At 39.0% G+C, this 15,986-nt stretch overlaps 1 protein-coding gene across 1 annotated transcript in view; it reads right to left on the minus strand.

The window, feature by feature from the left end:
- Positions 1 to 15,986, minus strand: part of LOC139692050 (protein FAM117B-like) — a 42,365-nt gene that overhangs the window by 24,716 nt on the left and 1,663 nt on the right. Inside the window, exons 3-4 of the mRNA XM_071590068.1 lie at positions 15,882 to 15,976; positions 6,200 to 6,437 (exon numbers count right to left, since the gene is read on the minus strand). Of these exons, the coding sequence (XP_071446169.1) occupies positions 6,200 to 6,437; positions 15,882 to 15,976 (333 nt within the window). The remainder of the gene's footprint in view (positions 1 to 6,199; positions 6,438 to 15,881; positions 15,977 to 15,986) is intronic.

The raw sequence follows: 15,986 nt of genomic DNA on the forward strand, positions 1-15,986 counted from the left end.
TTTTGCCCTCCTATTTCAATGTTTAGCTTAGCCTTTTTCTTTCTAGAAAATCGCATATCCTATGTTTTATTAATATTGATTCTCATCCCATACCTGTCACACTGAATTTCCAATTCACTCAGCAATGCTTTCAACCCCTTGGCTGACTTACTAACTAAAGCTTGGTCATCAGCAAGCCTAACTGATTTTACGGAATTACCCGCCCACTTTCATTCCTACCTCCAGTTCTTCCCATGCCTCTTTAATCATTTCCTCTGCATACAGGTTGAACAGCAACGGTGATAATGGGCAACCCTGCCTTACACCTCTTCCTAACTCAGCCCATCCGGACTCCCCATTCCCCACTCGCACCTGAGCAGTCTGAGAGATGTACAGGTTGTGGATTAGCCTCCTATCCCTCCAATCTATTCCTATTTTCTGCAATATACTCATTAGTTTTCCCCAATTCACTCTATCAAACACATTTTCGAAATCTACGAAACAAGCAAATAGGTCCTGTTTGTATGCTATATTCCTCTCGATTAATTATCTCATTACCGCAATGGCATCACATGTACCTCTCCCCTTCCTAAACCCAAACTGATCATCCCCTTAGTAATCATTTGCCCTACTCTCTATCCTTTTGTTTATGATCCTGAGAACAACTTTAGCTGCGTGGGATATCAAACTTATTGTCCTGTAGTCCTCACATGATGTAGCCTTTACCTTTTTCGGAATAGGAACTAAAACTGATCTCACAAAGTCTTCCGGCCAGATCCCTTCCTCGTAGATACTATGAATCAGCCCATATAGCCTCTTCCTGCCAGATTTTCCTAAACCTTTCAGCAGTTCCGCTGGAATGTTATCCACCCCCACGGCCTTATTTAGTTTCATCTCCCTTAAAGCCCTTTCTATCTCCTTGTCTATTATGCCTGGACCTAACCTATCTTCCTCTACGTCATGTTCCTTTTCTATGTCTAACTTTGTTGATCTAAGCTCTTTACTATACAGTTCTTCTATATATTCCTTCCATCTCTCTTGGATCTTTCCTGCATCAACTATTATTTTACCTGCCTCATCTCTAACTGCTATCACAGATCTTCCTTTCTTACTTCCCGATAAAGATTTAACTTTGCTGTACAGCGCACTGATTTCACCCTTCCTCTGCAGACTTTCTATATCCTCGCACTGCGTCTTCCACCATGCTTCTTTTGCTTTATTTGTTGCCCGCCTAAATTTATTGTTTAATTCTTCGTACTTCAGTTTGCCTAACTCTGTGTTTACATTCTTCCATTTCCTCTGCTCATCCATCTTTGTAATCATCTCATCCGTGATCCATGGTTTCCTAGTCCTTTTTGCGTTATTGGTTCCAATAGTGTCTTTTGCGGCTTTCGATAACCCTTTCTTGATACTTTCCCATTTTTCTTCGATAGTACTTGGCTCTTTACCATCCTCCATGATTTCCTCCAACGCCTGTTAGTATTCCTTCCTTTTCAAACCATTTCATGCTTCTACATTCCATTTTCTAACTTGCCGCCCCTGCCTTATCTTTTTGAAATGGACTCTACATTTCATAACAACTAAATTGTGGTGAGAGTCCGCATCCGCTCCTGGGAAGCTGTGCGAATTTATCATCTAACCAGAATATAATCTAGCTGATACCTTTCTGAGTCACCTGGCATTTTCCATGTGTACCTGCGTCTTTTGTGGTGTCTAAACCAAGTGTTGGTGATGACTAAGCCCTGTCTCCTGCAGAACTCAACTGCTTTCTCCCCACGGTCATTCCTCGTTCCTAAACCGTAGTCCCCCACCTCATTACCATCTCTTCCTTCGCCTACCATCACATTCGAGTCCCCCATCACTATTAAATGTTTCCCTGTGGGAACACACGCGATTATGTCCTCTAGCTGATCGCATATCCTATCGACCTCTTCTTCCTTATGGTTGCTCGGTGGCATGTATACCTGAATAATAATCCAGTTCGTCGGTTCTGCTTTTATCTCCACTAGTAGTATTCTATCCGTTAACTGCTCTATGTTGACTATGCTTCTTCCTACCTCTTCATTTAATACTATGGCAACCCCTCGTTGGCTCTCGTCCCCACCGCTGTATATTATTCTATAATTATCACTCCAGTAATCCCTGCTATCCTTCTATCTCACCTCGCATAGACCTAAAATATCTATATTTCCCCTTTCCATCTCTCGCTTAACATTCTCCAATTTCCCTGTCCTCATCATTGTCCTAACATTCCACGTTCCTATTCTAACTAATTTGGTCTTCTTCTCCTGCGTCTTCTGTCCTGCTGCTGCTGGTTTTCCCTTGCAAGGGTTTCGTGGGATGACGACCGCGGAAGCCTTGCCTTCCCGCTGCCGGGCACGACACACGGCCGATTGGGCCGAGCCCCGTGGTTGCCAGTACTCAAAATATCTCTATTGTCCATCATATTTTTCTTGGGAATGATAATTGAGGTGGTTTCCCGTTGCCTTCCTCAATAGTGTTTTTAACGTGACACCATCACTTACTGGCCGCCCCACTGGGGTCAGACGCCATTGCAGCCGCCTCACTGAGGAACAGACGCTGCGTGGACTACCTTTCGTCTGGCTCCTAACCTTCAACCTATCTGACATGGGTGACCCAAGCAGGTGCATTTATTATTACTCCCGCCAGGGTTGCTCTAGGGGTCATCGGAACGCACAAGCCCTTCCACCACGTCAAGGTTGTAGTCCGGGTAGGGGGGTGGAAGATTAATAGGGCAAAAAAACATGATGATGGAAGTTGCAGTCAAGAGTTGTCAAATAGAAGGAGAAACAGATGCACTACACAAAAAGATGAAAGAATTGAGTAAGAAGTAAAAATCTGTGCACATTAACAGAGATACAGAAGGAAAATTATTTATTGAACAACAAAATATTCAAAAGATGGAAATGATGCATAAAGGATCTATTTGGTCATGATATTAGACCAGCAAGTTTAAACATTGATAGGGAATATGACGCAGATGGAGATAGCTTAATATAAATATACTTGGAAAGGACATATGAAAAGGGCATTAACAGAATTGAAATCAATTTAGGCTGAAATTCACATGGAATTACTTACGGAAAGGGTTAAGGGTTAGGAAAACATGAAAGAAAGTGTTTTTATGGGTTAAATAGTAGTAATTATGAGGGAGGAATTTGGCTGGAAGATTCCATTAGATCTGAGTTTGTTCCCATTCCAAAAAACGTATACACAGCCGTTCGTGAAGCATATAGAATGATAAATTTAATTTGGCATGCAGCCAAGGTGGTGTTACATAAGATGGTGGGGATGAAGAGGAGGGCATATGGTTACTGGGGTGATGGTCAGTTTGGTTTCAAGAATGGGAGAGATACTTTGTGCCAAGTAGTCATGAGGTTATTAACTGACAAAGATAAATGGAATAAAATCTGTACGGATTTGTTTATTTCATTTAATTCAAGAATGGATTTCAATAAGGATTTAGTTACATAAGAATCTTGATTGAAAAAATGAACACGGCCTGGAAAAACTGAGAGACAAATTTGATAGAGCTGTGAACTGAAGAGCAATAAGGCACCAGGAGTTGACAAAATACACAGAGAAATTATCAAGGCATTCTTGGAAAAAACTAAGGAATTCCCTCTATGGAATAATCGAAGATAGCTAAGAGGGAGGAAAAATACCAGAGGGCTTTGAGAAGAGTGTGATTACAGCAGTGCTGAAGAAACAATGACAGCTAAATTTGAAGAACACAACTTTGAGCCTGATGTCTCATACCTCAAAAATACTTCCTTGGATAATTAGCTGAAGAATAGAATGAGAAATAGAAGACAACCTTACAAAATAAAACGCTGATTCTAAAAAAATACCTAGGAATAAGAGGGGAATACTCAGCTTGAGGGAGCCAGCCAAAAAATTGTTACATATAAACAAGCCAAACCATAATAAAAGGAGTGAAGGAGAATGGCAAACAAATTATCTTACTTAAGTTCACACACAACATCGTAGTAGTTGCCAAAACATGAGAGGACCTGCTAGCAACTCTGAATGCAATGGAGCAAATACTATGGGAATACAATATAAGCATCAAAAAGAAGAAAACTAAAATTCTTGTACGAGGAAGAGAGAAGCTGAAGACAGATATCACAATTCAAAGAGAAACTAGAGCTGGTATAGTACCTTCATCTACCTGGGAAGCAGTATAGCTTTGGGCGGAAGAAGTTTGACCGACATTGAGCAAAGAATAGCTCAAGCTAAGAAGGCATTCATGAATGAGATTACTCCTGTGTCCAAGGAACCTGGGACTGCAACCAAGGAAACATTATCAAAGTATCTGCAAGGAGCATAGCCGTCCACTAATGAGAGATGTGCTAAACTGGAAAACAAAACTAGTGAACAACAGAAACCTTTGAAACATGTTCCTGGAGGAGACTGCTGAAGATTAAATGGACAGATAAAGTGAGAAATGAGAAAGTATATAGAAGAACATAAGTGCATAGGTCCATATGGTCTCATAGCAAAGAAGAGCTAGATGGATTGGACTCACCATGAAGCACAATGGATTAATTAGAAACACAATAAAAGGAAAAATTGAAGGGCAGATCCTGCGAGGAAGACAAATAGAAGTACAAACAAAAAATCTATCAGGGAGTGAAGAAATTAAAACAGAATAGAGAAAAATGGAAGGCTGTCAGTAAATCAACTTAATGTTGAAATACTTATGACAATTCAATAAAGTAAACTGGGTAATAATAAGCATAGATGTACAGAGGGCAGTGTCAGGAGAAGAAATAAGACAGGGGTACCCATTATCACTTGTGATTTTCAATGCATATATGGAGGAAATGGTAAAACATGCATGCAAAGAACTGGAGATAGTTGGTGAGGAAAACACAGTAGTAGTAGTTTTATGGGAGGCCACCAACAGCTGAGGTCATTTGCACTATTAGGTGAATGGACAGGAAAGGATGAAGGGTGGAGAGAAACACAGTGTCGGCATTAACCCACTCTTAACGAAAGGCATAAAGGGGTCTGCAGCTTAATGCCCCATCCAACGGATGGTGTACTCACTCCAAGTGCTCTCCACAAAGCACCTCAAGTAGGGAAATACCACTGAAAAATATCTGCCACCTCTGGGATTCAAACCCGAGGCCCTCTGTGTGGAGAGCCAGTGCATTAGCCATCACATCATCCCGATCCCCAGGAATCCATAGATTCAGTTAGGTTTGCAGATGACCAAGTTTTAGTTTACCAGTCAGCCAAGGGGTTACAATCATTTCCAAGAACAGTATAAAATCAATATTCAGGGTATGGGATGAGACCGTATGTCTTATGGGATGTGAAATGTATTATTTTACCACTTGTTCCCTCAAAAATATTAATCAGAGTTTTCACTGTGCATGGATTATCTTTTAATTTATTGAGAGCCGAGGAGGGAACGTTCGTGTTTTGACCACACTTATGTTTCATAGAACTGTCAATTGGGTAGGATCGTAACACTAGACTATTCAAATTGTATTCTTTCAATTCTCATTTTTCATTTTATTTCATAATCCAGCTAGATTTTGATATATAGTTTGATGATGGTCAAAATGAGATTTCGTGTCCACACCCCTCCATTTCCCAAGAGTATGGCAATGGAGATGCCAACCCCCATTTTATCAACCGTCAATATCAGATTTCAATGTAATGTCTCTAACAGAATTTCTTGTTCATCAGGTATGGAGAGAAATGGCATACATTGTCATCACTTTCTCCGTAAACAATCTGCTCCTCAAACTAATGGCTAAAACTGGAATTTGGCATCACAAATGTGTTTTTACATATAAGTTATACTTGATATACACCTGGAAAGGCTGCTTTATGCAGTCTAACACAGGCGCAGAGACCATGTCGCTGCATGGATCCTCTGAACGTGAAAAAAAAGATCAAAAAGCTTTTTCAACATCACATTCTGCACACAAAACTTAAATGGCATATTGAATGCTTCACATTCCATTAAAAATTATAAATACAGTAACAGCAACATTTACAATTAGTTCATTAGGTACAGCTCGAGTCTAATGGGCATTTGTATATAAGTTCATGCAAGAGTTGTACTATCTGTTCGTTAAAAATTACTTTACCAGGGAGAGAATAAGGAGACGATTCTAAAACTACATAGAACTGAAAACAAAGCAAAAACTAATATTGCAGCATCTTTCAACAAATGGCACACCTTTGTGTGTTGTTGAAGCATAGGCACAATGGAGGCAGCAGGTGAAGAGTTTGTGGTACCCAACGGCACACCACCACACAGGGATGAGATTTGAGTTGAAGACAGAACCGAGTGATCACCATGCACAGGATTATTTGATCTTTCCCTCCCACCACTTCCACCGCTCATGCCTGCACCGCCTGCGCTTCCGCCGCCTGTCCCCCCCGCCATGCCCTCTTTGTTAGTTGTACGCTGTAACCTGCAAAGGAAAAGTGATAAAATGAAAGTTCCAAAGCTTCAAAGAAAAATTAATGACATTTGTCTTCCAATAGCTACTTAATTATGTAACAACACAACCCTGACTTGTACTCCTTTCCTGAATTCAACAAGCACTTGATGAATGCTGCATGAAGTAATCACAGGGAACCATTAAGTAGCTGAATTATCTACTCAAAAGACTACCACAAATTAACTTCTTCGCAGAAATATGCATAAATTTAACAATTATACCTCAAATGTTTACAATGTACACTTCCACGAAAATTGCAAGTTGAAACAATGAGTTAACCTCTTTTCAAGTGCCATAATACTTTACCAACAAATACCTGGTCAAAATACGAGTTTGTATACAATATTGAAAGTTGATTAGTGGTTTTCATGATTGAGTAACCATCTGATCAACTCTAATCAAATAACCTCAAAACTGGAGATGCATCAGCCAAAGATATTACTGGAATAAATTATATTAAACATGATTCAGAAAAACCCATTGAAGAAAAATTTAAATGAAAAAAATTATTCATCAGTATTATCAATCGGTAATCAACAGAAAATGCAAAAAATCTCTAACAAGAAAATGTAAATCATTTTACGTCAACTGAGGCCCAGGAACACAACAACACATTCCCTCAAAGGGAATGCAATTTGAGTATCTTATACAAGCCAATAATAACATTAGGTCAGCAAATAAAAGTACAGCAGCACTGTTATTGTATTGTTCCTTTGCCACCTGGAAGATTTCGAGCAAACTATCATTAACCTCTAGATTATCTACAGGGATCATGCTTTATTAAAATCTTAATAAAAAAGATTTTTTGAAGAAAGAAATTCCCTCCGTTTTCCATATTAATGAACACCCAGTCACAATTTTTAAAGCATCAATTAAAGTAGGCAAAAAGGCAAGAATTATGAAAAGCTACGGAAAACCAATTGCTTCCACCACTTTCAATCTCGTGGGCTGCTGGGACGAAGCAACTCATCCAGGATGGTAGGACTTTGAGAAAATGTGTCTAGTATTAGATACATCAGGAGAAGAACTGTATAGATGAAAGTAATGTCAAAAAGGAAAAATTGATGGCAGATATAATATAGCAAGATGAGTATACACACAGTGTAGGCTCAATGACTCTGATATCTTCCCAAAGCAAGAGGATGAGTGTATGTGAGTGGCTTTTTAGATCTGGGAATAGATAAAGAATGGAGAAAATTTTGAATAGAGAAGAACACAAACAACAGAGTTAGAGCTAAGAAGGAAAAGCAGAGATGTTGTAAAATGAACAATAAGATAAAAAAGCAAACAGAGAAAATAATGAGAGAAGTCAGGATGTTAAAGGCTGTGATAGAAAGGAGAATCTTCTCATGAAGGAAACAGGAAATAGACATTTTCAACAGCACACAGAATGGTATAAAGTATGATCAGCTGAAGAAGAAATACATTTGAACCAGATAAGAGTTCATGCTGGAGGAAATTCACACCAATATTTAATAATTATTATATGGTGGTATGCCTGTTAACAATTTTGCCCGGCTAACCAGGTTAGCCTGATATGTACTTAAACTTGGTTCAAGACAAATTAAGAAAAGTAAAGTCACCCACAATAACGGGAGCCAGGTGGAGTTGAAAATGGCACAATAAATAAAATATCCAAGAAGGGAGCTTGAATACAATAGATAGAGTCTTCAAAAGGGAAGGCTAGTCGCATTCTATGCTGCAAAGTGAGTCTGATTGCAGTGGGTATTTGGTGAGGATGCATGACTTTTTGTGGTGTGAATTGCACCAGGCATGCTCCCATCTCTCACAACAGAATCCACAATTTTACAACAAAAAATTACATGATAAGGCAACACTCGAATTACCACAAATCCAGGGGTGTACAACAGCAGTCAAACTTCCTTCCCCAAAAATGTCAGAAATTCCTTCCTCTAAATGAGGTTACTGTTAATGTAGCTGGTCAATTCCCATTGCGAAAAACCAAACAAGAACTATGGAGATAAGCAGACCAACTCTTGACTAAAGAACATGGTTCATAATCACCATGACTTATGATGAGACAATACAGAGAGAGAAATTTACACCAGAAAGTTTCTTCTAAGGAAAGGCACAATTCTCAACTGAATGGTTTTGTGGTCCTTACCGATGGCAAAATACTGACCTCCTCCCATTAAACCACCTCGTGGGAGGACAGGTCAGCAAATTACCTTTTCAAGCTGGAGACCAGGTTGATACAATAGGCCAGGTATCAGGTATCTATGTAGAATCCTGTGCGCGATAGAATACGTACATGGCCATTGATTCACATGCAATGTACAGTGCATAGCTCATGCTATGATGTACCTGCATTATACTACAAATGGACATGTTCTGCTCATAATTAAGCAGCATGAAATGATAAGAGTACAGTCAATGATGGCAGGAAAGAAACTGATCAAACAGGCAAGTGCCTGGGGGGAAAAGCCACCTCATTCCATCTCTTCTGTCCCCCTCCACATGAAATTGAAACCTCACCATCTACCAAGAGGTTAAATGATACTGGAAGGCTATCTCTGAGACCTCAAAGTCATTTACCAGGAACTCCTGGTCCAGCTCTTTTTGGAGAGCATTTAGAATTTCAAGTTAATCATTTAGAAGAACGCAATTCGTTGGAAATGATTTGAAGGAGGCATTTTTTTGGCGAGAATTACTCAGGTCTTGGAATGGATACCAAAAATAACTTCAAGTGAAAGAAATTCATTTCCACACAGACAACACTTTCACCATATCGGAATCTTCACAACCTTTCTCACAGCCAGAGAACATATGCCATCTTGTCTAACTGAGGGAGGCACAAATCTCAGTCCAAAAAAGGGACACTTGCCCAATCCAAGGAACTACCACCCTACATCCTGCTTTTTATGCAAGGCATTCACATCAATCTTGAATGGCTCTGTCCTCCAACCTGTCCAGGCAGGATGGGAGGAGATGAACAAGTAAATGGAATCAACGAGGGGCACCATAGAATGCAAGGACAATATTCTAATTGAGGGTGTATTTGTCAGGATGCTGGGCAATCCAAGCCAGCACATCAATTGCAAGGGTGATCTAGAGCAAAGCATTGGTAACCATGACAGATGGATCAGCCAGGTGGGTAAATCAACTCAATTCACACGGTCGTGAGTTTTGAGTCCCACCTTGGGCAAGGGTGTTGTGTCAACTCTGGTGGTGCAAAAAGACTTTCTAGGAGCTACTTATTACCACAACAAAGTTGATAAAATCCATCTCAACATCTATTTCTTCATGGAAAATAAGTAACCACCCCCTTAGGTGATGGCTTGAGCCCTCCCTTGCCCTGTACCTCCCTCCATTGCTCAAGTTGATAAGTGGGAGGAGGAAGCACCACTCATTTGTGATGCTCCATATCAGAGGTAGCAAAATGTCAACTCTCTCTTTTATTCAGATTACTCCAAGTATATTTCACAGGGCATACTTCATTTTGCACCCACGAAATACCAGGAGAGTTCATGAGCAGAGTGATTCTACTTCAGGTGTCAAATAGGGTACCGGATGGACTCGGTATCAGTTTTGGACCCCATAAATGTATAAATGTAAGCAACACTTCCATGCTACAGCTTAGGGGGAATGTCCTCCAACTCAAAATAAGGATGAAGATCTGAACAGAAAACCTTGCTCACGCTGATAAAATCATGCATGGATGTTTATATCGAAACATGGAAAAGGATGCGCTATCAAAGGATCTGAAATTTGCCCTTCTGTGTCCCAGAGGTCTGATGACTGAAACAAAGGGTTTCGTTTATAGGCCAGGATGTTGTCATAAACATGCTCATGAGTCATTACCTCATTTCCTTGGGGAAAGTGATTGACAGGAGATGCAGCAGCAGTAGTAGTATTTAGGGGAGGCGACCGACAGCTGAGGTCATTTGCACCATAGGGGATGGACAGGAAAGGATGAAGGGTGGAGAGAAACCCGGCGTCGCCATTAGCCTACTCTTTATGAAAGGTGCCAAGGGGTCCGCGGTTTAACGTCCCATCCGACGGACGGCGTACCCACTCAAAGTGCCCTTTACAAAGCACCTCAAGTAGGGATCGAGATACCTCTGAAAAATATTCAACACTGCTGGGATTTGAACCCGGGCCTTCTCGGTGAGAAGCCAGTACAATAGCCCCCGCACTGTCTCGATCCCCGAAAGGAGATATAGTATATTCAGACCATTTAAACTGTCGTATGGTTGCTATTACTGAATCATCAATTTCATTGAAATATCATGTTAATGGAAAATATAAAATATTGATGGAGAGAGGTGAACCCTCACATGGAAGTTCCAAAAAATGACGAATCAATGAAAAAACTACGTAAATGAAGGACAGGTTTTGTTGTGCGATTACCCTAATATTTTGGTTATACTCACTAGAGCACCATTAGTTTATTATGCCCATGTAATCTCAAAGCAGGGACTGGATACAATCATTTAATTGAATAATTTAAAACCATGTGCATTGATCACATCATGAAGGATGTTACTATCAAAGGAGTTGTTTTGTCGACATTACATATTGGTTTGAAATATCATTTATCAAAATTTGACTGTACAGACTATTGAATAGTTCTACATGCAAATATATCAGAGTGAGAGAAATATCTTAGAAGTCAAAGTCACCATGCTGAATGTAAAATAATCTGAACAATTACATACCAAGTATATGCCTTAAAACATGAACCCTTCCCAACATCATTAAATAAGAAAAATACGAGGGATAAAATCATTATTAATAACTTCTTTGGATACCGTTTGTTTTAGTTTAGTTATTCTTTTGGCCATAAATCAAAATTTGTGTATTTTGTTTTGGAAATATACTTGGAGAATCAAATAGCCCAACGTAAAAGCAGATACAATAAATTTTCCCTTGCAGTCTTACGATGGTAAGTTTTTAAACTTAGTGCCATGAGATTGACATGTTTCCAAAAGATATACAATTACTATTATTGATATTCTAACATTTATGATTTACAGACTCACTCATAGACAATACATTGGTCATATGATACATTTCCTGGCCTCTACCACCTAAAGACAATCTCTGAAGACAATCTGACACTTCTATAAACACTTCTTCTCCATATTTCCTCCCTCTTTCATTCGGTGGAACATGCCCATATTATCCCTATGCCTTCCTTGCTTGCCTGAAGTTCTTCCCTCTATCACAGTCTTCAACAAGCTCTGCACCCATCATTCCTGCTTCCTTTGGATTCTCTTTCCAACAATCACCTTCCCTACCCCACCATGCCTTATCCATCTACATTTGCCATCTTGCTTCAACAAACCTGTTTCCATGCCATACCAAACCATGCACTACATCAAAGTTTTTACAAGACTGTTCTTTACATCCTGACTTAAAGTCCCAGCCATCAATGGCCTCCTCCACATAACCTTTGCTTTTTTTTACATTTATTTTCATCCTATACCTAAAGTACTGACTTTCCAATATGCTCAGCAATGCTTGCAACTTGTTGGCTGACTGACGAACTAAAGCTCAATCATTCTCTAACCTATCTGATTTTATGAATTCTACGCTGACTTTCCTTTCCTCCCCCAGTTCTTCCCGTACATCTTTAACCATTGTTCCACATATATATTGAAGCGTGCAGTGATAGTAGACTTCCTACCCCACTTACCCTTCTTCCTAACACTGCCCATCCCAACTCTCTCTCTCTGCCCCTCGCACCAAATTAGTTTGAGACACGTGCAGGGTGCAGATAAGTCTCATATCCCTCCAGTCTATGCCTATTTTCCACAGTGCATTTATTAATACTACCCAATGCCATATCAAATGCCTTCTTGAAATCTATGAAACAAACAAATACATCCTGAATGAATTCAATTACCTCCCTCCTATTGACCCCATTACTGCAATGTCACCACTCGTCTCTCTACCCTTCCTAAACACAAACTGATCATCCCCTAAGTAATCATTTGCCCTACTCTCTAATTGATGATTCTGAGAACCACTTCAGATGCGAGGAAAATCAAATTTATTGTTTTGTAGTCCTCAAATATGGCTGCCTTCCCATTTTTTGGAATAGGATCTAATACAGGTCTGATTAAATTCCTCCATAAATGCTGTGAATTCCTCTATAAAAACTCTTTCTCCCACAATATCCTAAACCAAGTGGTTCCACGGGAATGCCATCTACCCCAGGGCCTTATTCGATTTGAATTCCTTTGATGCCCTTTCTATTTCACCAATGACTGAGCCTGGGCCTATCCCATTCCCAACTAAATCATATTCTCTTTCTGCATCTAAGGTTGCCGGCCCAATGTCTTTATCTTATAGATACTCAACTAGTTACATATTCCTTCTATCTGTCTTGAGTCTTTCCTGTTTTCAATAATAATTTTCCTGGCTTATATTTTATTCTTCACACAAATTTTTACTTCTTACTTTCTGAGAGTGCTTTCACATTCCATTTCGGCTCACCAATTTCACCCTTATTTTGTAAATTTTAAACATCCTTGCATTGCATCTTCCAGCATGATTCATTCCTCCAATTTGTTTCTCATCTCAGTTTATTATTCAACTCTTTTAACTTTGAATCTTGTGTTTACATTCTTCAATTTCCTTCTCTCATCTCTCTTCCTAATCATCTTGCCTGTAATCAATCGTTTTCTTGTCATTTTCCTAGAGTTTCGTTTGTGACTTCCATTATCCTTTTTTGTTTGTCTTTTTGTTTGCACGTTCCCATTTTTCTTCAATAGTATCCAGCTCCCTTTCCTCACTCATGATTTTCGCTACAGCCTGCTGATACTCCTTTCTTTTTGTTCCAGTCAATGCCTCTCAATTTAATTTTCTCCCTGTTTTAACCACTTGAATTAGATTTTACAAATCATTAGTACTAAATTATTATCTGAAACCACATATACTCCAGGGAAACTGTGAAAAATAACCATGTTGTTTCCAAATCTGTGCCTAATCATTATATAATCTAAAATCTTTCTGAATCCCGGGGCATTTTCCATGCATACATATACTTATTGTGGCATTTGAAGCAAGTGCCTGCTATTATTAAACTTTCTCCTGCATTCATTCATTCATTATACCTAACATGTAGTCTCCTGCCTTGCTACAGTCTCTTCCTTTGTCAAGATTCCGTTTCGATCGCCACCTCTATAAAATCATGAAAGAAGACACTTTGCTTTACCTCATAGAATTTTTTATTACAACCTAGGTTTCGTCACAGCGTAATATCTTCAGGTAAATTGGAAATTTTTGAACACACACATGCATCATATATATACCCAAATACTGGGAAAGAGGGGAGGGGAAGAGGAAAGAACAACCAAAGGCTAATTGGAGGAGAGTGGGGAGAAAAAGAGGCTGGGATGGGGATGGAATGAAAAGGTTAAGGAGTGAACTCTACCATAACCTACCAAAACAAACCTTTGGGTTGATTACTTTATGGATTTTTTATACATAATTGTGTTCAAAAATTTACAATTTACCTGAAGACTTTTACACTAATGAAACCTAGGTCATAATAAAAAAATTCTACGTGGATAAGCAATGTGTCTCCTTTCATCATGAAGGATTTTCCCCTTGTTATGCATGAAACTGTATCATCTGTATAAAAGGTTCCCTTTTCGGTACATCCAATTCCTTGCTCGAATTGATTGGATGCCCTATCGACTTCTTCCTTCTTAAGATTGCTTAGTCACCTGTTGACCTGAACAATGACCAAGTTTTGTTGGTTTAGCTTTTACTTCAACCAATAACACTATTATTCACCTGCTCTATGTTCACTATACTCCTTTTCACCTTCTTGTTCATCATTATTGCTACCCCTTGCTCCCTCTCTTCCCTCCACAGCATATTTCTGTTATTATCACTCCACTAATGTCTACTACTCTTCCATCTCACCTCGTACACCCCTAAAATATCTAATTTCTTCTCTCCATTTCCCATTTAACATTTTCTAATTTCCCAGTCCTCAACATCATCCTGTCATTCTAAGTTCCTATTCTAACTGATTCATTCCTCTTCTTTATCTTCTTCTATGCTGATTTTCATATAATAATATCCGCAGAAATCTTGCCTCTCTGGCTCTCAGGCATGATATACGGCCCAGCAAGCCAAGTCCCTTAGTTGCCAGAGCTCAGATATATGCTTGCCATTGTTTTGTGGGATAAATAATCAAGGCATTTCCCATTGCCTTTCTCAACAGTATATTTGATGCAACACCATCACTCAAATGGCTGCCCCACTGGGGTCAGATGTCTCTGCAGTAGCCTCACTGAGAAGTGGACACTGCACAGACTACCTTCCCTTTGACTCCTAATCTTTGATCTATCTGGCCTCGGTGGGTCATGGCCTTAACAGGCAAGCAAGCGAAAAAGTTATTATGTCCTTTTATCAAAAATTAAGAAATATATTATAGATCAAATAAATTCAAGTATCAAATACATTCATTTGAATTAGAGAGAAAATGAAAATGGAATACACTAGAAATAAGATCAATGTAGCAAGAACATGGATCGATTTCTCAAAGTAAAATGCCATTTTAGGTTCACCATGAAAAGTCAAAAAAGTCTACCTAAATCATTATAAGCCACTTAATCCCTGTTCGGTGGGTTGGAACACATTCATTAACATTATAATGCTTCGGCTGAGGAAAGGACAAGTGTTTATGAATGATATTATTTTACGAAATGAACACCAGATGGTGATAGAAATCATAATGAAACATTAACAAATTTCCGATTATGTAAAAATAACATTCCTTTTCATTGGTAAAAGCCACATAATTTAAGGAGAGTTAGATTTTTAAGTTATGATAATATCATACCCTTCCTGTATTTACACTACATTTTCTCATCTGAGTGATACGTTAAAACTATTCCATTGAATAGTAACAGCAAAAAATATTTTCCAGCCTGATTAACCAGGAGAGGCAAGAGACTGGGCCATAATAGCAAACAATTGGGGGAGGGGTAGTTATGGGAAAGGCAGGATGCAGAATATTCCAAAATGCAGCATATAATTAGCCATTTAATTGCACCACCTCTGAAACATGAGTTCCAAACCCAATCCTTTACCATTCTCCTAACCTTTCATGCCATGAGCCGAGGGTCATTTGCTTATAATGCTCATTATAATAGGGTCATTAATGGAGAAATAGTTGTATATGACAGCAGAAATCCTTTTTAGCAAAGTATGTCAATGGAAATTGACATATGAGCACATTTTGATTAATTAATAACACAAAACTGATTACAAAAGTGTGCATGTAAGTGTATTCCTTAATGTCTTTTTAGCTATTCGGACTCCCTCCCAAATCTTCTCAATTAGCAGTCAACCATGCCTTATTGAAAACTTAGCAGACTACTAACTTTAAGGATAGTTCATACAACTATAAAAAGTGAAATGAATATTTACCTATGCCTGAAATATTTTTCAAGCTTATCTTCATTGCCACATGAGTCCAAATATCTGTGAGTTTTCCTCTGTTCATTACTCCACTCTTCTGTGGTCTGCAAGTAA

Source organism: Hetaerina americana, unplaced genomic scaffold (assembly GCF_022747635.1).
Source record: "Hetaerina americana unplaced genomic scaffold, ioHetAmer1.1.p SCAF_4, whole genome shotgun sequence".
In the NCBI taxonomy this organism is placed as follows: Eukaryota; Metazoa; Arthropoda; class Insecta; order Odonata; family Calopterygidae; genus Hetaerina; species Hetaerina americana.